Source organism: Lupinus angustifolius, chromosome LG11 (assembly GCF_001865875.1).
Source record: "Lupinus angustifolius cultivar Tanjil chromosome LG11, LupAngTanjil_v1.0, whole genome shotgun sequence".
Taxonomy (NCBI): Eukaryota; Viridiplantae; Streptophyta; class Magnoliopsida; order Fabales; family Fabaceae; genus Lupinus; species Lupinus angustifolius.
In genome coordinates, this window is record NC_032019.1 from 17046539 (window position 1) to 17069208 (window position 22670).

The following is a 22670-nucleotide window of genomic DNA, read 5'->3' on the forward strand; positions in this document are numbered from 1 at the left end:
TCAGTGGTACCACAAATTTCATGAGGTGATTCTCTCTTTTGGTTTTGAGATGAATTCAGTTGAAGATTGTGTGTATCACAAGTTCAGTGGGAGCAAATATAATTTCTTGCTCTTGTATGTGGATGACATACTGCTTGCCACTAATGATGTGGGTACCTTGTTAGAAACCAAGACATTTCTATCCAGTAATTTTGAAATGAAGGATCTTGGTGAAGCTTCGTTTGTATTAGGAATCTAGATACACCGAGACATATCTCAGGCTATTCTCGGATTATCAAAAAAGAGCTATATAGAAAAGGTACTTAAAAGATACGGCATGCAGGACTGTAAAGTAATGGATACTCCAGTTGCTAAGAGAGACAAATTTAGTCTCAATCAGTGCCCTAAAGGAAATCTGGAAATTCAGGAAATGCAAAAGATCCCTTACGCATCAGCTGTAGGGAGTCTTATGCGTCCGGATATAGCGTTCATAGTTGAGGTTTTAGGCAGATATATGAGTAATTCAGGAATGGACCATTGTAAAGCAGCCAAAAGAGTCATGAGGTACTTAAAAGGAACAAAAGGCTATATGCTCACATATAGGAGATCAGACCAATTAGAGATCATGGGTATTCTGACTCCGATTTTGCAGGATGCCAAGATAGTAGACGATCTACTTTGGGCTATGTTTATCTGTTAGCTGGTGGTGCAGTTTCTTGGCGTTCTGCCAAGCAAAACCTTGTAGCTTCATCCACCATGGCAGCAGAATATATAGCTTGTTATGAGGCATCACTTCAGTCATCATGGCTGATAAATTTTGTCACTAGGCTGCGGATTGTGGAAAGGATTGAAAGACCACTAAAGTTATACTGTGACAATAAATTAGTCGTGTTGTTCTCCAACAACAACAGGATTTCAGCAAAGTCGAAACACATCGACATTAAGTTCCTAGTTGTTAAGGAGAAGGTACAAAGTGGACAACTTTACATAGAACACTTAGGCACTAACTCCATGATTGCGGATCCTCTCACAAAAGCTATCACACCCAAGGTCTTTCATGAGCATGCTGCTCACATGGGTGTTCTACAGTGTGAGGATATTTTGGTTTAGTGGGAGTTAGAAAGTGCACACATTTTGTTATGTTCTATGTAATTTCAGTATTTTGTATGAATACTTTGTATTCAAACTTCAGTTGATTAATCATTCAGTTTGGTATTCGTCTTTATGTTTTTGTACAATAAGGTTTTATGTTATTATTAAGGATCTCATTAAGGTTAAGTAGGACCAGTTGAAAATTGACATGTACAGATCATATTCATATGATTTTCATGCTACACATTTCATGATGTATCTATGTCATATAGTTGTGTCAATGTTGGTGATCATTGTTGAATTAGCCATGATTGATATGGCGAAGTTCACTGTGGTTCGATATGGAGACAGGACTAATGGACGGGATAATTTGGATATGCCTAAGTCATAATGGCAATTAAGCGCGCAATAAGGATAACACGTACGGAGAATCATATGTGTGACCAGTGGGAGATTGTTGGAATTTCTGACAATTTATGGGTCACAAATATAATTCTATAATTGTGTTATGGCCATTATGTAATTAGCCAAAATATAAAATGATCTTAAGTAATTAATTTGGTGGCTAAGGGCATATGTGTCATGAAATAATAATAAGTGTAGATACCTTCAGGCAATTTCTGATTTGATGAAGGGACTGAATCAGAATTATTGCAACTAAAGTAGTAACCACTACGGGGTTACTTTTATGGGTTATGGTCCCCATTTGTAGAGCAACAGGTTTTCAAGTGTAAAGGTGGAGGAGAATAAGGTAGGATGAGAATAGTGTTATCCAGGATAGGATAACACTATCCACTCATCCATAAGGGCTTATAAGGCATAAGGATAAGCCTCCTCCAACTAACCTCAAAGCAACACTTTTCAGAAACTAAGGTATTCTCTCATTCCCCTCTAGAGAGAACTAAAGGAAAACCATTCAGCGCTCTATCATCTGGAAGATCATCGCTCAACAAGGTATGTTCTTCATCTTCACCATGAACTCATTTGGGGTTTCTTCGGTCTGGACCATGGTTGTTCCATTTGGGTTTATGTATGGGCATAAACATTAGGTTATGGGAACAAAACCATTGTCATAAGAACTTCAGTGTTTAAATCTATGGATTTCGGATGGAGATATTCTCCAACAGTTTTATCATACCACTACCCTTACTCTTAGTCATAAGTCAGTATCAATTTGATGGTTCTCCCTTAGAAGATCCCACAAGTCACATGGAACAATTCTTAGTTATATTAGACGATTAACATTAAGGGGTAAAGCTCTCAGTTAGTTAAGGTTGTTGTCATCTGATGTGATGATCACCATATGAGAAGATATAGAGCTCGCATTCTTGAACAAGTGTTTCCCGCCCTTAAAGACTTCCCGTGTTCAAAACCAGATCACAAAATTCATTCAAAAGGATGGGGAGTCAATCTCTGAAGTGAATGATAGATTCAAGCTTCTACTAGAAGCTCGCCCACACCATGGGTTATAGAAATGGTTGATTGTATACACCTTTTGCAATAGTCTCAATTATTCTGCAAATAAATCACTGGATAATGTCTGCTAATGATGGGAGAAAATGGAAAGAAATAAAGCCAACACAATTAGCACAAGCAATGTGAGGGATGTGGCTTTTGGGGACACACCTAGCTCGATTGTCAATTAGGGATTGAGCCCATGATAGAATCTTTGGGAGAAAAAGCCGTTGCATATCATAATTTTTGTGACTGTAATAAAAATGACAAAAGTGGACAATTCAACCCACCTTACAGAAGAAACATTCCCTATCATTCTTACAAGAACAATAACACTCTCAGCCATTAATACTAGGAAGGACAAGGTAATGTGAAACCTATATCAAGGTTTCCTTAGGTACAACATTCTTCTCTAGGCTCAATTATAAAGATGATAATGGTCTTTCTTTGGACTGACTATTATTCACATGAAATTTTTTTTTACAATTGTTACATATTTATCATCACATATATGTTATTATTTGGCCAAATTATGTCTTTCTTTGGGCCGAACACAATTCGCTTAAATAATCTCATACCCATCTATGTAATTTTAATTAATCTTCATAATAGAAATTATATTGGCAACATATTGCATCAATTAATTCAAAAACAATTGCCAGATAAAATAAAAAATAACATGGGTCCATTATATAAAAAAATATTATCTTGGAATTAAAACCTTCATATTTGATATCTTTTATAATTACCAAATCTAATTCCACGAAAAGATTAATATGAAATGACTCATCCAAAATTCTTGAATATCATATGTGCATAATGCAATTCCAAAATTCTTGAACATCATATGTGCATAATGCAGTAAAATAGTGAACAACATATATGCAAAATTCCTAGCACAATCATATGTTTGAATAAACAAATGTTAATAAATAAAGCATTGAACAACAATTCGCCACCTATTTTGGATTATGAGAAAGAAGGCATATCATAGAACAAATATGATTGTTTAATCATCCAAAAAATTATGTTGCACAACCAACAGTGCCTATCAGAGAAGAAAACATGAGTCTATAATAAATATGCAATCTAACCAACATGATTACATTAAGTGTGGAGAATAGTGACACACACAAATAAAACATTACAGTGGAAGAAAAATAAAGCACAATTCAAAATTTTCAATCTTTATATCATGGTAGCAGAAATATATGATCCCCAAATTAAAAATTAGGATTCACATAAATTTTGAAAAAACACTCTTTATGAAGAATCATAAAATTCAGAACCTATGCCTTGATACCACTTGTCGGGAATTCCTGATGATTGGTGAAATACTAATCCTAGAATCTTGAATCTCATGATTCTCACACATAATATAAAACAAAGGGTGTAGTGTCATACCTGAACCTATGTTCCTGGATGTGCTCATTTGATCTACCTTTCTGAGAGAGGTTTTGTGTGATGACCTTCCTCAACCAAATCCCTAATTCCTCTTGGGACTTGCGTTTTCTCTCTGATGGGGAGAGGTGAAAACTGAGTTTGATATGGTGTGTTGGGGACCATAATCGTTCCTTATGCGTTAACTTATAGGGTTCCCATTATCCCCTATGGGCTAACCTGATGGGTATTCACTCATTAAGCTCATATCCATTATCAGCTTTTAGAAATCTATAGGGTGCTAATCACCGATAATATAACGTCCGAAACAAATCGTCAATATCATTGTATCAAATATATGATATCCACCTTAATTAGAAATTATAAATTTCTAACAAAATATGTTTTTTCTCACATAATGTATTCAAGGATGCTTGGAAATTTGTGACCACTTGCACTTCATGTCAAAGAACCGACAATATTTCCAAGTGACATAGATGCCAATGAATCCCATTCTAGAAGTGGACACATTTAATTCATGTGGGATTGATCATATGAAACATTTTCCTTCCTCACAAAACAACAAATACATCCTGGTAGCAGTTGATTACGTATAAAAATGGATAGAATTCATAGCTTCTATGGTAAATGATGGAAAGACATTAATCAAACTTTTTTGTAGGACAATCTATCCAAGGTTTGGAGTCCCAAGATTTGTAATAAGTGATGTAGGGTTACACTTCAAAAAGATACAATTCGAGATTCTTATGAAGTATGTAATAATACATAGGGTACCAACACCTTATCATGCTTAAACCAACAATCAAGTAGAAGTCTCTGAGAGGTTAAAAGTAATCATACCCTACTAAAAGTTTTAATATATCTACTAAGTATATGTCTCTAGCTCTACAAGGTTAAACTCAAACGCATGCCCAGACTTAACCTCAGGCTTAAACCCTGCCACCTACTCTTCGACAAGAATAATATTATGGGTTTGGAGGTTTCATATCCTATACGCTTAATTTCATGGGTCATTACCTTCTATATCATCAATACATTCAAACAAATCATTATAACTCTTTTTTTTATTTTTAAATTTGTTATGGATAAGGCTCAAACTCACAATATTCTTCAGTCAATTACTTAAATCCTTATGACTCTCAATAGGAAAAAGGAAAAAAATAAGAATTTAGATAGGTATTGCCAAAATCTAGTAATCTACACCTTCCCTATCATTTTGCAAAAAGTTACACAAAAAACATAAATACCAACTTTAACCTCACATCACATGTGAGGTATATTTTCTGTGCTTTCCCATGAAAAAGGTTACATGCAGGAATAAAATGCCATGCAAAAATACAAATGTTTATTCAATAGCTATTGCTCTTTTTCCAGTTTTATTCTCTCTTACATTTCATCAATAATACCATAGTTCACTCCCATGTAAAAGTCCAATGATAACTTAAATAAAACTAAAACAATCACATACCACCATTACTTTTCATTCAAGATGATCATGAGGCTTAATTGACATAAACATTGCAGCATATTGCAAGAGTCTTCGTTCAGTGCCTCCAACATCATTGTCCCTTACAGGGGTCACTGGACCTCTAGTCCTATTCCTGTATCGTCTCCAAGCAATTTGAATATTGACAGAAGCCCATGTTCTCCAGTTAGATGAGTAATATCTTGCTGTTCTCTTTAACCTCTCATTTGCAAATTTGTACCGAAAATGATCAGTGATGTATTTCAAATGTTCAGCATCAAGAACAAATGCTTCAGCTGATTCAAGACATGTAAATGTGGCTGAAGAAGCTGGGAGTCTTTCCATAAAAGGGCGGCGAAGACACCATGAAAGTAACTCATCACCTAAGAATCCTCCGGGTTCTAAGATACTCGAGGCTACGATACCTGTTGGTTATGTAGCAAGCAAAAGTGCAGAGAAGAAATGTATTATATAAAAGGCTTGATTTCATTATACGGCATAGGAAAAATAAATTCATATATGAATAATATCATGAGTGTTCCAACATAGAAAGTAAAATATTTCTAACAGTCATATTATTGACTCTTTATTACCTAACGAATAGAAACATAACAACTTTTAAGTCATACTAATCATCAATACCTTTGCTGAGACTTTGGTTTCGCTTTATGCGGCCACTAACAATGAATACCATTCTTGGTACTGGGTCACCTTCTCTAATTATCTGTGTCATGACTCATAAGATTATAAGGATTGCATGAGAAAAAATTGGTGGGTCTGAGATGAGAATGTTTATATTGTTAAGTACCTTTTCATCTTTAGTTAAGACTCGGGGCTTAACTCGGTCACAGATGTTGTCAAGAATAAGATCATCCAAATTGTGAAATAGTGGTACCTAGGAAACATATATAACTATGTATTAGGAGGGGTTGCATCATGATAATTATTGTGAATTCTTAAATAACTAACATAGTTTATATCTTACATCGAATGATCAAAGATATCATAATAAAAAGCATATAAACCTTAAATATTAGTTCTCCATAAATAGTTATATGGTCACTTATCTCACCATGCAAAACTAGCATAATATTTGACTTAAAAAGATTTTAGGTTATGTTTACTATAAAATGTTAGTAACACATTCAAGTACTTTGATGTGTTTGTCTTCAAATAAAACTTGGGACCATAAAAATAGATATATGAAGTATTTTAGAGGACTCCATAAAACCTTTAAAACATTTCTCTCTTCCATCCAAATCTCAAACATATGAGACATTTTTCAAAGTTATCCTTCTCATCACTTTCTAAACAAGAATCCGAAACATATCTTTATGATCTAACTTATTTCATTAGAAGGGTTGTAGATTTGTTACCTTTTTAATGAGGTCAAGACAAAGATAGCGTTTAATGTCCCTTCTAAGTCCTTCAGGCAAGTCTTTGATCAATTCCATCTCATCTTCTCCTCCCATGGCTGCCCATCTTTGACGTTCAAAATGTCGAACTCTTTTCTTTAATCGCGACGGTAACTGTCTTCTACTCATCCACCATTCCATGTCGCGGCATCTCAGCTGCATCTTTCTCTTCTTTGCCATCACTGCATGTAAGAATACCTTCACAATACAAATTGTGAATCATTCTTATTGGTTTGAGCTGGTATATATGAAACAATAACTCTAAGTGTTTGTTTGCAAGTTAAATTTTGAAGATAAATGGAAGGCTTAAGAGCTATAAAATACACTTTAAAGCTTTCATTTTCTCTTCTTTCATCTCCAAAACTTAACTCGTAAACAAACCCTAAAAGTGTAAGAATATTTTGCATCTTTGAATTGGAAACAATTTGTTTTTTTAGAGAGGTGACACATTTTACTATCTTAAGTGAGTATCAACTTAATCTCAAAAGAATAGTAAGAAAAGTAGGTGACAATTTGGTCCCCATGCTGTTCATTGAATGAATCTCTAGAACTACTTTGTTATTTTTGATGCATAATAAAATTTTCAACATTAGATATATGCATGCTGCCTATCATGTTGCAAGGCAATCAAAAGTGATAAACTATAATGTAACAAAAAAATGAAGAATCATTTTGATTCTTAAAATTTTCTCATATGTATCAATTTGGTTCATTAAAATATTAGTGAGAAAATAATTTTTTTAAAATTCATTACACAAGATATTTATCAATGAATACCCTTATATTACACTAAGACGTTATTTATGATGTTATCATTTTCAATAATATTTTTTCAAACGATTTCGAAACTTTAATAATGTGCATTGTATACCTGGATGTTACCAATCAACAAAGTGAAAAGCAGTAGTCCACTGAGTACGGTGCATATGCTGAAAATCACTTCTAGCCAATTACTTGTGGGTTCAAGATCATTGCCAAAAGTGCTGCAAAAATTTATATGATTTAGAAAACACAACAACACACAATCAAACAGACTTGAGACTTATTTTATCTAAAATAATATGTTGACACATCTCAATCAAACAGACTGACACAACTATAAATTGATAAAAACTCTGTCCTTTTATATGGGGAGTTCCATTGTTATAAATATAGAAAAAGTAAAGATTTATAAAACATAATGTCTTAAAACAAAACTTTAATATAATAACTTTATGAGTATTTTTGACTTATAAACTTTTTTATTCACCTTTTCATAACCAAGGTATCAGACACTTATTGAACTACTCCCCCTTCATTTTACTATGTCTAAGGAGGTAGACTTAGTGTGAAGAAGATCTTTGCTCCTGACTTTGACATGGTTTTGATGAAGACACAACATCACCAAAAAGAAGAAAAGGAAGAATACTTATGAAGACAATGAAGATTCAAGCTTCAAGATATTCAAGACTTTTAGTCTAAATCTAAATAGGTACTTCTATCTTATACTCTTGATTATACAATAGTAGTAACGCTCAAACTATTTTTAAAAGAAAATTGAAGCACTTTTAAATACTTAAAACAATTTTCAAAAATAATGTGTAACGGGTTACTTCATCTAAGTAACAGGTTACGAGTGTGAGAAAAGAGTTATCCAACTTAAAACTGATTAGAGTAATTCATTACTGTCTTTGAGTAACAGATTACCAGTGTTATTAAAGTTGAGTAACAGATTACTCAACTTGCTGTAATCAATTACTCTAATTCGAAAATAAATGTTCATTGGACATAACATTTGGGTAATCGATTGCTCAATGCTATAATCGATTACTAAGAGTTGTTGCATCAGTTTTTTCAAATTCAAAGTGAAGGAGTTTCAACCCAAAAGACATGTTTTCATTCCAATTAATTTCTACCCTTTCAAATAGACATTTTGGTTGATTGGAAAGCCTATATAAAGGCATTGAAACTCACAATCACTACACACAACTTTCATACAACTCTCACACAAGTTCTGAAAATTCTCTCACTATTTTTCTGCATTTTTGCACTCAGTTCTTAAACTTTCAAAAGAGAATTTTTCTGAGTTACTTGAAGTAATTGTTTCAAAAGTTTTTCAAACATATTGAACATTATTACTAAGTATACAAAAGAGTTGTTTGGATTGCAAGTTACATCACTTTCATACTTGTAAAGGCAATTCCGCCATTGTTGAACATTCTTCATTATTATTGCAGAATACTTTCTTTCATAAGTGTGATAAGAAAGAGGATTAGAATCACTTGGAAAGGTGTTTTCCAAAGGTGAATAAAGATTAAGGAGTGTGTAAGGTACATGGAGATCTCGGGGTGAGATATTATAATTGCAACTCATAATTTTTAGTGGAAAATCTCTTGTGCTGCAAGAGTACTGGACGTAACCTTCGGTGGACAAGAAGGTGAACCAGTATAAAAATCCTTGTGTATTCTCTTCTCCCTTATCTCTTTGATTTACTTATTAATTTTCTGCATTTATTTTCCGATGCACTTTAACTCTTGAATTTGCAGAAAAAGTGGACATTATTTTAAGTCAACTAATTCACCCCCTCTTACTTGCAATCTCAGTCTTACACAATGTACCCAACAATCTTCTCTGAGTGTGGGTATCAGACACTTATTGAACTGCTCCCCTTAATTTTACTATGTCTCAACATATTAGTAGTCACTTAACATCCCTAAGGAGGTAGACATATTTGGTAGAATCCTCTTAAAAATTATCTTACCTTGTTCTCTTATATTTATTCTCTATCCTTTATTTGATTGTTTTTTTTTCAACGATACACAACAATTGCTCTATTGCACCAACACATTGTATGAGAGCCAATTCGTAGATAACTCTTAACCCATATGTTAGATTCATGGTGGAGAAGTTAAACAGGAGTAATAACTTTGGAGTGTGGCAAAGGAGGGTGAAAGACGTGTTGTTGGACGTGAGAATAAACCAAATGAATTGAAGGAGAAAGAAACATGGCAAGACCATGATGAGGCCACAATCTCATAAATTCATGTATTGGATTAAGACCCAAGTGAGATAAAGACCAAAGTGGAGCATCAAGCTCTTAGGTAGGTGCCACCAATACCATTTTCATTGTTGGATAAGATAATCTTCTTTGATTAGAGATGTGGTGAATCATTATGACATTTTCACAGCATGAGGGAAAAGGATGTTAATCGCTTTCAGATCTACAAGAGCCTACAAAATTCAAGTCCTTGTCAATTCCTTTGTTTCACCACCTAACTTGGATAATCTGAAGGTGTTTGATTGTTTAGCCTATGTCACAACAATTCCATCTAATAGAGGCAAACTTTATTCTATAACTAGGAAATCTGCTTTTCTAGGATATAAACATAGTAAAAAAGTGATCTTTCTATCTTGTGAACTGATATTTAGTTCGCTTCGAAGCGAGCTAAATATATATTGTTGGATTAAAAGTTTGGATACTCATAATTGTTTGGCTAAATTAGGAAGTCATGTTACTTGTGTACGACTTCTATACATGAATTTTCTTAAACACGGAAGTTGTGGAATAAGAAGATATCACAATATTGAAGATTTCATGCCTAGAAGTCGTGGAGTGGATTCACGACTTCTCAATATTGACAAATATGTCAGTTTTTTAATTTTCGTAGAAGTCTCTCTCTGGATTCACGATTTCCAAATTTGTGCATGCATGGACTGAGGTCTCCATCTACTTTCACAACTTCTTAGTATTAAAAAACACCACATAAAAGTCGGATCGAAGTATTATGACTTTTGACTACTCTACATGCATACACTAAAGTCTCCTACTACTTTCACGACTTCTCAATGGCTAGCATATAGTCCGACTTCTACACGCACTATAAAACAATGCCTAGAAGTCGGTCAAGACCAACCTAACTTCTATACATTCTCTATATTTCACACATGTGTCTTAAACTATAATTACGACTTCTACAAAATATATTATTTCCAAAGAGAATTGAGAACTGGTAATAAAGTTGACAAACATAATTAATGTGTATTTAATCAGAGGGCTAACAAAGCAATTCTCTTGCATTTGAACTAACTTACAGTTTATAAGTTAGAATGGATTGACCTTCAATGTCATGAAGTTTTCATTTCTACATATGTCTTCTATGAAGTTTGTTTTAACTTCCATTCTTCACATGTTCTCACACCTTCCCCTATTTGTCTTCCCTTTACTTTCATTCAACCAAACTGTGTCCCTAAGATTCAGATTCCATTGTTTATGTCTCATCTACAAACACTTATACACCTTCTCATATATCCACTTTTTCTCATCATACTAAATCATCTTCTAGTCCTTCTTCTCAAAGTTCCCCTACTTCTGTACCTATTAGACAATCTCAAAGATAAAGAAAACCTCCATCTCATTTGTATGACTATCACTGCAACCTTGATCACAATTTTCTTTTTGACAAGATGCTATGCAAACAGAATTGCAAGCTCTTATACAACATCACACATGGTCACTAGTCCCACATCCATCACGAATGGTGCCTATTGGTTGCAAGTGAGTTTATAAGATTAGGTATCATGCTAATGTCACTCTTGGTGTGGTGAAGATTACCACAGTAAGATTGGTCCTTGCTTATCCTTAAATCAAGCTTCAAATTGATCAAAGAATTACTTTCCCTGATGTTTCATGCTATAGATAATTGGTTGGTAGATTGCTTTTTCTTACAATTTCATGGTATGATCCATCCTATGTTTTGTAACAACTTAGTTTGTTTATGGCCAAGCCTATAGATACACATTACAAGGCTGCCCTATGACTTATCCATAATCTAAAATCTTATCCTACTCAATGTCTACTTTTCTCCTTCAAATTAGATCTAGAAATTGCAGGATTTGCTGATTCAGACTAGGTATGTTGCTTAGATACATAAAAAAACCATCATTGAATTATGCATATTCCTTGGTTTATCCATCATATCTTGGAAGACAAAGAAACAAAACACAATAATTCGATCCTCCTCTGAAGCAAGTATCGAGCCCTTGGCATTCTTGCTTGTGAAATCCAATGGCTCAGTTACTTGTTCAATGATTTGCGAGTTCCACTAGCAAGTCCTACATCATAATCCGGTGTGTCATGAATGAATTAAGCATATTGAGATTGATTGTCATTTTGTTCATGATAAAATTCAATAGGGTCTCATTCATTCACTATGATTGCCTCTTATGCATAGCTCAATGATGCATTTACCAAACCTTTACCCCCTGCTACCTTTCAATTGCTTATCTCCAAATTGGGTATGTGTTCCATTTAACATCCAACTTGAGTGGGGTTTGTTATAATGATCAAAGAAAGAAATACAATCAGATTCAGAAACTGTGCACCACCAATGCAGCTAGCTAAGTCAAGCCAAATGAAAGTGGAATAGATTCAGCCGGCTATGCAATGAATTAGCACTGAATTTTAATTGAGTATGCAAAACTCTTTCAATGCAGTAGCATGTGTAACAAGCAATTGTAGGGCTGCTAAAAGCCAAGTTGTAATATGAACATTACTTTCTTTCTCTTCAATTCGAAGAATCGCTGATGTCACCACAACTGCAACATTGTGGCCGCATTAGATGATGTGGTCCGCAATTTGATTCAATAGAAACAAGTAACTTACCTGAGGGTCATCAAACCCCAAAATATGGGATAAAGAATCTTGACAGCCAAGGAGTTGCTGGATATGACTGGAAGTGCCCATTGGTAGATTCCAAATTTGAAAGGTCCTTCACCATTTAAGCACAAAGGCTTCCTTGCAGCAATTGTTGAATTTCCACCACATGGAGTTCCTACTGTTCCATCTGATGACATAAATTGGTAGCATACCTCCTCTGCGCAAGACAAAGAGAGATTGCATCCATGAGTTCTCTCACATTGCTGCCGAATGCACGACGCGACGCGTTGAATTGCAAGGACATACCAGCACCCTCCAGCAACCTTTAAACAACCATGATGGAAAGTTAAAAAACGTGATCTAGTATGAAAAATTATTGTCTTTATAGACAACGGTTTTTTAACTGTGGTAGTCTAAGACGTTGCCTTTTGTTTAGGCAACGGTTTTTTGACATAAAGCAATGAAATAATTTCAATTGTGGGGTTTGCTTACATGAGAAGCAATGAAATAAGCTATGAGATTGAGACCAAAGCCCCACCAAATAGTGCCAAAGACGTAGCCTGTGACTTTTTGCATTCTTCTCATCATGCAGATGCAGTGATAAACCTTGGGGAGAAATTGGAACAAAAAAATTAAGAGCATTATGGTCATGATAATCTTAAGTCGCTCTTCCCTTATCAGTTTTGGTACTATCAACCAGAATACAGTCTGCAAACAGAAGAAAAACATAGAGTCAAAAAGCTAGTTGATATCATATAAACAGGTAGATATAGAAAGTTACAAATGGCTAGTGCAAAATACTTACCGTTCTATTACGAGTGTAATATCTATATATTATTAATGTAAAGATTTATTCATTCACTATATCATTTATTTGTATTACTTTTATTTAAGAGTCATTAATAATTAATGATAAATAATACAATGACAGTATAAAAAAACGTTACACTATTGCATTCTCTACTAATGTTTACCTATAAAATAAATACAAATGATTCAACAAATTTAAATTGATTGTGTTTTAAGGTATCAAAATGCTCCTCAACAACATCAATTACAACAATATTAGTTTTCTAGTGATTACATCAACCACATTATGATAAAAACAATCTATTTACAATTTAAAACACATGTGTTCCAATAAAATATAAAAGTAAAGTAGGAGATATTAATGGGATAAGTCATTATTAAGCACACTCAAAAATCTATTGACTAAACCAAAATACATTCTTCACTAAATTTGTAAGGCTCTCGTACACTTTATGGGAAAAAGTAAAATATATCATTTATCCAATTTTAATTTGATAAAGTAGATCAACACCAATGTCAATTAATATTTATTTCGGATTCATCAAATCGGTTAAGTATCAATCAATACTTCACTAATTAAATTATTTATCAGTAAAATGAGATATATATGTATATTATTGAAAAACTAATAAAAAATGTAATAAATATTTTTATTGGCGTTATTTATTAAAAGAAAATGTGTGAATTAGTGATAGACAATGTCTCAGTAATAAAGATAGTGATGTAATATTTTGATAAAAATTATGTTACTTTCATAAAATAAATTATATTTTTAATTAAAATAGGTCAGAATGTCCAGTATGATTTAAATGAAAAACAACCAATAAGATTAATTTTAATCTATTTTAACTGAGATAATTGCATAATTGTTATAATTGTTGTACCATATTAATATATGGTTCGATTCATCGGTTTTCCAAATGAATCGTCGAATTAGGTTTTCATAAGCATGATATATGCTATAGTTGATAGGTGGTATTGTGCCCCGATTTTGGAAGAAGTAAAAAAAAGGAAACCTCACCATCTTCCAAATAATATGAAGTACCTCTATGTTTTTTGTAGAAAAAATGTAGAAAACTTTTTTTTTATCCAATTTGCAATGGGTTGATCTTTAAGTTATAGTTCTATACTCGAAAGTCGATTATGGGTTAAGTAAGGCATTAACACTTCATCCATTCATATTAAAATGGTACTCTCACTAATTCTTTGGACTAATTTATACTCTAAACTTGTTTAAGTATTTATTATTTATTAAATGACTAATTTTTTATGTCTAATAAGAGTTTATCTTATTCCTACATATTCATAAATGCAATAGAAAATTAAGATTTACATAATTCTAAGTAGAAATATATTTGGTTGGATGTGTTTTAATTGAATTAAGTAACATAAGCAACGTTTTCCAACTATTCAAATGTTGAGTTGGAGAAAAAAATGTGAAAAACTATAACTTTTTCTTCATCCTTGATATGATTATTATTTGATATATACTACATTTTTAAAATCAACTAAAATAACATTTGTATTTATATTTCTGCAATCATTATTAGTATTAAATAGTTTTTTATTATTAATTGTTATTATTTCAATTATCTATGTATTAAAGGGTTTCTATTTATTATTCATTTTTTGGTTTATTGAAAATTAAATTTTAGTGAATATAAGAGACATATAACAACTATTTTAAGATGATTCGAGAAAAAGAAGTTAAATAACGACATTTCTTCCATTTTTATTATAATTTATTCTAAGATATTAATCATTTAGTATGATATAGACATTATTTTTTTAAAAAGACTAATTATTTATAATTAGAGATATTTTTTGAAAAACTATAATTCATTAATTACACATGTGTTTTCGCACCAGAGAATTTATTTTTGGAAAATTTATTGATAAATATATATTTACTATTTTATTGTTATTAAAATTATTATCTATATTGATATTATTTATCATTTTACTTATTTTTATTGACAATATTTTCATTATTTAAATATATGTGTTGTTGGGATGAAAAGAGATGTCACAATAGTGATGGCAACACTGATCTTAAAAAGTATGAGGATGCTTGTGTGTAACACATTGACACAAAATATGCAATGATTGGAGTCGATGGTGTGCGTTACCCGAAGCATGAGGCATGCTTGATGTGGCGAACGAGGATTTATTTGACGCGGAAAACAACAAGGTGACACATAAATTTGAGACTCGTTAGACGCATAATGGTGGTGCAATTATGGTCATGACCACGCACGGATGACTGTGATTACTGATCTAGTGGATATGGATGACAATGGGTACTTGGTTTCTTGGGTGCCCGCAAAAAATACCCACAACGGGTCGGGTCTGGGTCTATGGGTAATGAGACCCATGGGTACCCAAACCTTCTATTTCTTCCTATATATATATATATATAAGAGGGGATCCACTTACTCCAAGAGTAAGTTTAAACAACTTACTACACATCTTAGCCAAAATTCAATAGTTCGAATTAGTCAGTAGATCTACATCATTAAAAATACCTAGAATTGATGGCTAATATGTGGATCCCTCTATATATATATTGTTAATCCATAATGTTATATTGTTAATTCGTAAATATAATTGGTATATTGTTAAACAGTTATGTTACAATGTTAAGTTGTGATGTTATGTTGTTAATTGATAAGTGTAATGTAATATTATGTTAATTGGACAATTCTTATTAAATCAATTTTACGTTATAATATTGAAATAGTCAATTTAATATGTGTTTAAAACTTTAAATTATTTTTAATAATTTTTTCTCTTGTTGATTACTTAAATAACATATAAGATTGTAGTAAACAAATACAAAATTACATAAATTACTCAAAATTATTATTAATGTTTTTAATTTGTGGGTACCCGTAGATCTACTGGGTACCTAAAAGACCCATGGGTAGTAGACCTAGCGGATATCAACATGGATCTAGGGCGAGTCTGGGTCCAAAAATGAAGCAACATGGTGGATACAAGTAATAAATTACTCGGACCGTATTACCCGGACCCAACCAGACCCATTGTGTGTGACACATTGACACAAAATATGCAATGATTGGAGTCGCTGGTGTGCGTCACCCGAGGCATGAGGCATGCTTGATGTAGCGAGCGAGGATTTGTTTGACGCGGAAAGCAAGGTGACGCACAAATTTGAGACTCGTTAGGCGCATAATGATGGTGCAATTATGGTCATGGCCACACACGAATGATTGTGATTACTGATTCGGTTGAAGATCAGTGGTCGCTTGACACCTCGCAAGAGCAGAAATTACTGATTTTGAGGCTTGTTTTCCATATAGATCTTGAGGCACTCTTAGAATGTATTTTTGGCTTTTTATGTGCATGTTTTCAAAGTGTATCTAATGTCCACATTTATAAGTAAAGCTCATTAAAGTCATTCAAATCATATTTGATTTTATTTTTATACTGATTACTAATTTCTTGATGCAATTACAAAATCATTTCTTATTTATTTTTCACTCCTCATTATTTTGGTTTGGTTTTAGATCGTAGGAAAATAAGATTTTGATATTAAAACGATATACTACTAACAAATGGTAATGTATCTAGCTTTAAATACATCAATTATTTGTGTTGTTTTATTTTATATAAAACTTTTATTTCCCTCGTAAATCAAAATTTAATCGCTAGCTCGATTCCTTTTTTCCGCTTTATTTGATTCTTTATTATTATTATTGTTATTTATTTTTTTCTTTTTTATATGGACTGAAAAAATTTGTTGTTTATAGTTGTCCATATCTACTCGTTTCTTACCAGATTGCAAATAAACTGAGGTTAGAGTGATATTGTGAGAAGAATCTAGTAAAATAATGAACATTGATTTTGTCGACTTGGAGAGAACTTACCTCACATTATTTTGTCATGTGGATGCTTGTACCAATTTTTTTACCTGTGTCGAGCTTTTATTGCTTATAATTCGAAATCTAATACCAAGAACGGAGGTTAGGGCATAAGTTTAGTACAAGGAATATAAATTATCAAGAACACAAGTCGAGGTACTATCGGCACATGGTAACCGAAAAAGTGCATTAAGAATACAAGTCGAGTTACTATCTGAATGTGGGAATAAAGAATATAAGGCATGAGAACACATATGGGGTACTACCGGAACATGAGAACAAAGAATAGAAAACACCAAGAATATAGGTCAGAATACTACCGGATCTTGGGAACAAAGAATACATAAACGCCAGCAACACAAGTGGGGTACTCCCGGGACATGGGAACAAAGAGTAGAAATACAAATAACACAAGTTGATGTACTACTAGATCTTGGAAACAAATAATACAAAACACCAACAACACACTTCGTAGTATTGTCAGATTTTAGGAAAAAAGAATAAAAAACACAGTTGAGGGCACTCCTAGAATTTGGAAACAAAGAATAAAAACATCAAGAACACATGTCGGGATAATGCCATAACTTAGGAGCAAAGAATAGAAAATGTCAACAATGTAGCGTAGAGTACAATCAGAACTTGGGAACAAAGAATAGAAAATGCCAAAAATACAAGTGAGAAAAAGTTACAGAAGACCAAGAACACATGTCGAGATATTGCCACAACATGGGAATGAAGCATAGAAAATGCCAAGAATAGAACTCGGAGTACTGCTAGAACTTGGGATTAAATAATAGAAAACGTCAAGAACGCACGTTGGGGTACTACGAAAACTTTGGAACAAAGAATAGAAAATGGCAAAAACCCAAGTCGGGGTAATGATAAAACTTGGGAGCAAAGAATAGAAAATGACAAGAACGAATATCATGATACTATTGAACTTGGGAATATAGATTACAAAATGTCAAGAACGCGGGTCGAATAGTACCGAAACTTGGGAACAAAACATAGAAATGCCAAGAGCAGAAATTGGGGAATTGCCAGAACTTTGGATGTGACACAAGAATCCTCACTCTACCAGCATGGTGGTCCTTCCATGTACAACCTCTTGGTCTCCAAGCATCTCAGACACATGTGGCAGTGAAAAGCGGGCAAACCAACAGTAAATTTTAATTCTTTTCATTTCCCTTTTTATTAACTTGTATAATTTTAAGTAAAAATTTTTTACCCGTGAAACTAATAATAAATAATGTAAATAATATCAAATAAAAATAATGTTAAAATGATTTTAAATAAATATTTAATAATATAATAGTGATGTTACAGCGCATGACATATCTAACTTTCTACTCCAAGCCGAGAAATGAGTGTATTCATTAGTATTACGTCTTCGACTTATTGAAGTGGTAAGTTGATTTACAATCAATGTAATCACTTTTGTTATTGATTATCTTTTAAATTAAATTCCCTAATAAAGATAAATGAAAATTTTATTTTGGAAATTTAATAGTAAAATTATGACTCGTGTTTTATCTTTTTATGCTTCAAGAATAGAAACATTGATGTCATTATATTATCTGTGTTATTTATCAAAGTACAAAATTTTGCTATTAAGTGCTTTTTAAAATAAATTCTTCAATAAAAATAAACAAAAGTGTTTTATATAAATTATTTTGAAAATCTAATAGTAATAAGGTTATAACTCGTGTTATATCTTACTTTCTACTTCAAATTGAGAAATGATTGCTATCATTAATATTGCCTATTCTATTAAAGGTTAGATAAATGAGATCAACACTTATCAAGAAAGACAATTGTACATCCCAAAAGATAATTAGTTCTTTATTCATAGAGTGAAAGAATATCTTAAGTATATTAAAAAATTGACTAAGATACTACTATATTGCTATAATGGTTCAACCAATAGTTTACTATTATATTGTAGAATAATAAAATTAAATAAAAATATTTATTATACCTACATTAATATTAAAACTAGTAAAATATTTGAAAAATACTTTTATTTATATTATTAATTTGTTAAAATTGTTACCACACATTAAACAGAAGATACTTTTATTTACATTTACTTATATATTATTACATCCATGTTTTAAAATTATAAACAAATGTAATAATTATATATTTAATTCTCTAAAACAATAATTTGATATAAAATATTTAAGTTTTAATTTTAAATGAAAATTATCTACCAATAACATTTAAATAAAAATCGACCATGAAACAAATAATTCCTGTATCTTATAGTACAAGGCCTGTTTCACGGGTTCTGTAATTAAACCAGTACTTAGGGTACCATTTCCATACCAATACAAAAAACCTTTATAGGACAATGCACTTTTTCATTTTAAAGCTCTCCTCCAAAGTGAGGAGCAACACGTGGAAAAAAAAATCAGTACTCTGAGCTGTAATTATGCTATGTGCTATTATGACTAATTCAAGCAGAGTATTATTTTTATATTTTAAAAAATTTCTGAACTGTGTGATAATATATGATTGACTCGAGATATAGAATGAATTGATGATTCATGTCCCTAAAAGTGATAGTCAACGCAAACAAAGAAGTATGAAAGAAGTCGCAAGAGTAGACGGAAAATTTCTGACCTGTGGAACAGGAAGAATAACAAACAAATCGAACCAGAACCCCTTGAGAGATCGAAGATAATGTGCTGCAATGTCACGTGCATCCCACACGAGCTTCCCGCACCCAACAACAAGCGACTCTCTCGACACATACGCCATCTTGAACTGCAACCACAAGTGAATCAGATGCACCGCATCCACAATTGACCGCGCCACCGTCACCACCGCCGCCAACCACCCGTCCATATACAAGCACGGCGTCCCCTCCCTACCGATGGACAGTGCGTAGAAGAAGAGTGGATCAATTGCAAGGGCTACCCCACGCGCTAGAAGTAGCGCGCGGTTCCATACTTGCACATGCTTTGTTCTCGGATCTAGAACCAGTCCGAAAGGGCCCGAGTTAATCCGAGATCTGACACGGACAGTCGAGCCCTTGGACTGGTTCTGGATTGGAACTAAAGAGGAGCCAGCAGATGCCTCCCATTGTGGCTGTTGATAGCTGTCACAGCTGGTGGAGTGGAACGCTGGCACCCCTAACTGCGTGCAGGCGTAACACTCCACCGTGTCAATTGCTGGGCTGCTGTCGTCGTGCACGACGACAGTGTCGCTGCTGCTGTCTCCGCCATTTCCGGCTGTGCTATCAGGATTCCTACCAAAGAACCGTCCACCAATCGACCTGTTAAGAAGAAAAGAAAATCAATAAGGCAAATGACCATAGGTTGGAAGATAGAATTACAAAGGCTTTAAATCTGGGTCTAAAGTGAATGTTTTCACAGTTTATTACTAAGTTTTCAAAACTACTACCAAAACCAAAAGCTGATACTATATTTTCGAAACCACTACTGAAATCGAAAGCTAAGACTACTATATTTTCCAAACCAGCAGTTCTATTTAAAACATTGGCAACTATATGCATGACTTTAAATTTTGTGCATGTAACTACAATCATATAGATAAAGATTTTGATATTTTCATAATTGAGCTGGTAATTACAATTAGAATGAAAGGGAATGAGAGTTCGAATTTCACCACAATAAATACGAACATAATATGTACTCATTCTCATTCACCACAATAAATACTAACATAATACGTAATATTTGAACATATTAATTACATGAATTAAAAGTAAGAGAGAAGTGAATTTACCCAGGGAGAGATGAAAAGCTGGGCATGGTTGATGATGGAGAGGAACCATGGGAGAGAAAGAAAGGTATTGGGTTGAAGAAAAGAGAACCGAAAAGTAGAGGTAGGATATAATAGGGTTAAGGTGTGTCAGGTATAGCACATGGTGTAAAATGAAAGACCTAATAATAAAGAAGAAGAAGATGGAAATGAAATGAAGAGAAGTATGAGTAAGTAGGGAAATGAGTGAAGAGGAAATTTGGAGCTTACGGTTACGTAAGGTTGGAGTGATGTGGAGAGGAGAATGGTGGGGTTTGTGGTAAGGGTATTCGTGTGTCTATTATGTTTGCACTTCTGTTTCTTTTTTTGCCGTTTTCTGTCAAGTGTTTAACATTGGGGACCACCTTTTTTTTCTTAGTTGTTCGTTCTCTTGCAATATCTTTCTATTCTTATCTTCAAAACATAACTAAAATTTAGTGTATAAGTGTTATGAACATTGTTAGTACATGGACATCCATTTATTTATTTATATGATGTATTACTTTCAGTTTCTTAGTGAATGATGGAGTTATGTTTAAAAATTCTTACATCTTTAATACATAAAATGTTTTCTCATGGCATTTAGTGTAACTAATGTAATTAACCCCACAAAGTAAATGATATGAATTGAATAAATTTTTTTATGTATGTTATATATTTCTGCATGTTTTTTTTGTTCTATAAAGGGTATTTTCTCACCTTATGAGTAATGAACTAATCTCTTTTGAGATGTATGACTACATCTTCCAACAAATGTTGCTATAGAAAATAAACCTTTAATCTTTTGGTCTTTTTAAAATATAGTAGGATCTTATCCAACTAGACCAATGTCTTGTTAATATTTGGTCTTTTCATTAAAAAAACTTTGAACTAATGGTATATACCCTAGTTATTTTTCTTGATTTTTGTAAAATATTATAACATTACAACTAAGAGTGGAAACAGACCAGGTCAGGTCAGACTTTGTCTTAAATAAACCCAACCTATATAGCATTAGGAGTTTGGGCTTAATTTGTTAGTCTGTTTTAAAAAAATCTATGAAGAAGATCTTTGTTCCAGACCTTGGCAAAGTTTTGATGAAGACACCAACATCACCAAAAAGAAGAAAAGGAAGATTACTTATGAAGATCAAGAAGATTAAAGCTTCAAGATAATTAGTCTAAGTCTAAATAGGTATTCTATCATATACTCTTTTATATACTAAAGTAGTAATGCTCAAAATATTTTAAAAGAAATTGAAACACTTCAAGTTTTAAATGAAAACATTTTTCAAAATATTGTGTAACAGGTTACTGAAATTTGAGTAACAAGTTACATGAGTGAGAATCAGTTATCCAACAATATTTAAATTGGAGTAACCGATTACTCAAATTTGAGTAACCGATTACTCTAAGTGAATTTTAAATTCACTGTTGGACAGAGAGTTTGAGTAACTGATTACTCAAGTGAGTAACCGATTACTCAATGTAATTTTTCAAAATATCACGTTTGGGCAACCGATTACCCACTTGCTGTAATCGGTTACAGAGAGCTGTTACATCAGTTTTTCAGATTTGAAACTCAAGAGTTTTCATCCTAAACGAAATGCCTTCATTCCAAACAATTCCTACTCTTTCATAAAGGCACAATGACTGATTGGAAAGCCTATTTAAAGGCCTTAGAACTCACAATGAAAACAACTCTTTGAACAATGTTTTCATAACTCTTTCACACTTTTCTCACAACTTTCCTACACTTTTCTGAAATAGTTTTCTGCACTTCTAGCA

General features: G+C 32.8%; 1 protein-coding gene across 1 annotated transcript; it reads right to left on the reverse strand.

Annotated features, from left to right (window-relative positions):
• LOC109360799 (cyclic nucleotide-gated ion channel 2) lies at positions 5254-21153 on the reverse strand. The gene is made up of 9 exons (XM_019605926.1): positions 20890-21153; positions 19762-20416; positions 12935-13150; positions 12449-12765; positions 7679-7790; positions 6769-7005; positions 6201-6287; positions 6035-6116; positions 5254-5817 (listed from the first exon to the last, which is right to left on the reverse strand). The coding sequence occupies exons 1-9, from the start codon at positions 20913-20915 to the stop codon at positions 5408-5410; spliced, it is 2142 nt and encodes a 713-aa protein (XP_019461471.1). The 5' UTR covers positions 20916-21153; the 3' UTR covers positions 5254-5407.

Bases quoted from the DNA above. Each gene is read 5' to 3' on its own strand.
- LOC109360799 (XM_019605926.1), bottom strand. From the start codon at position 20,915: ATGCCCAGCTTTTCATCTCTCCCTGG. The intron at 7,006-7,678 runs GTATACAATGCA...TGTATTGTGAAG, and splicing joins TGTTGATTGGTAACATCCAG to GTATTCTTACATGCAGTGAT. The intron at 6,117-6,200 runs GTACTTAACAAT...GTCATGACACAG, and splicing joins TCTTAACTAAAGATGAAAAG to ATAATTAGAGAAGGTGACCC.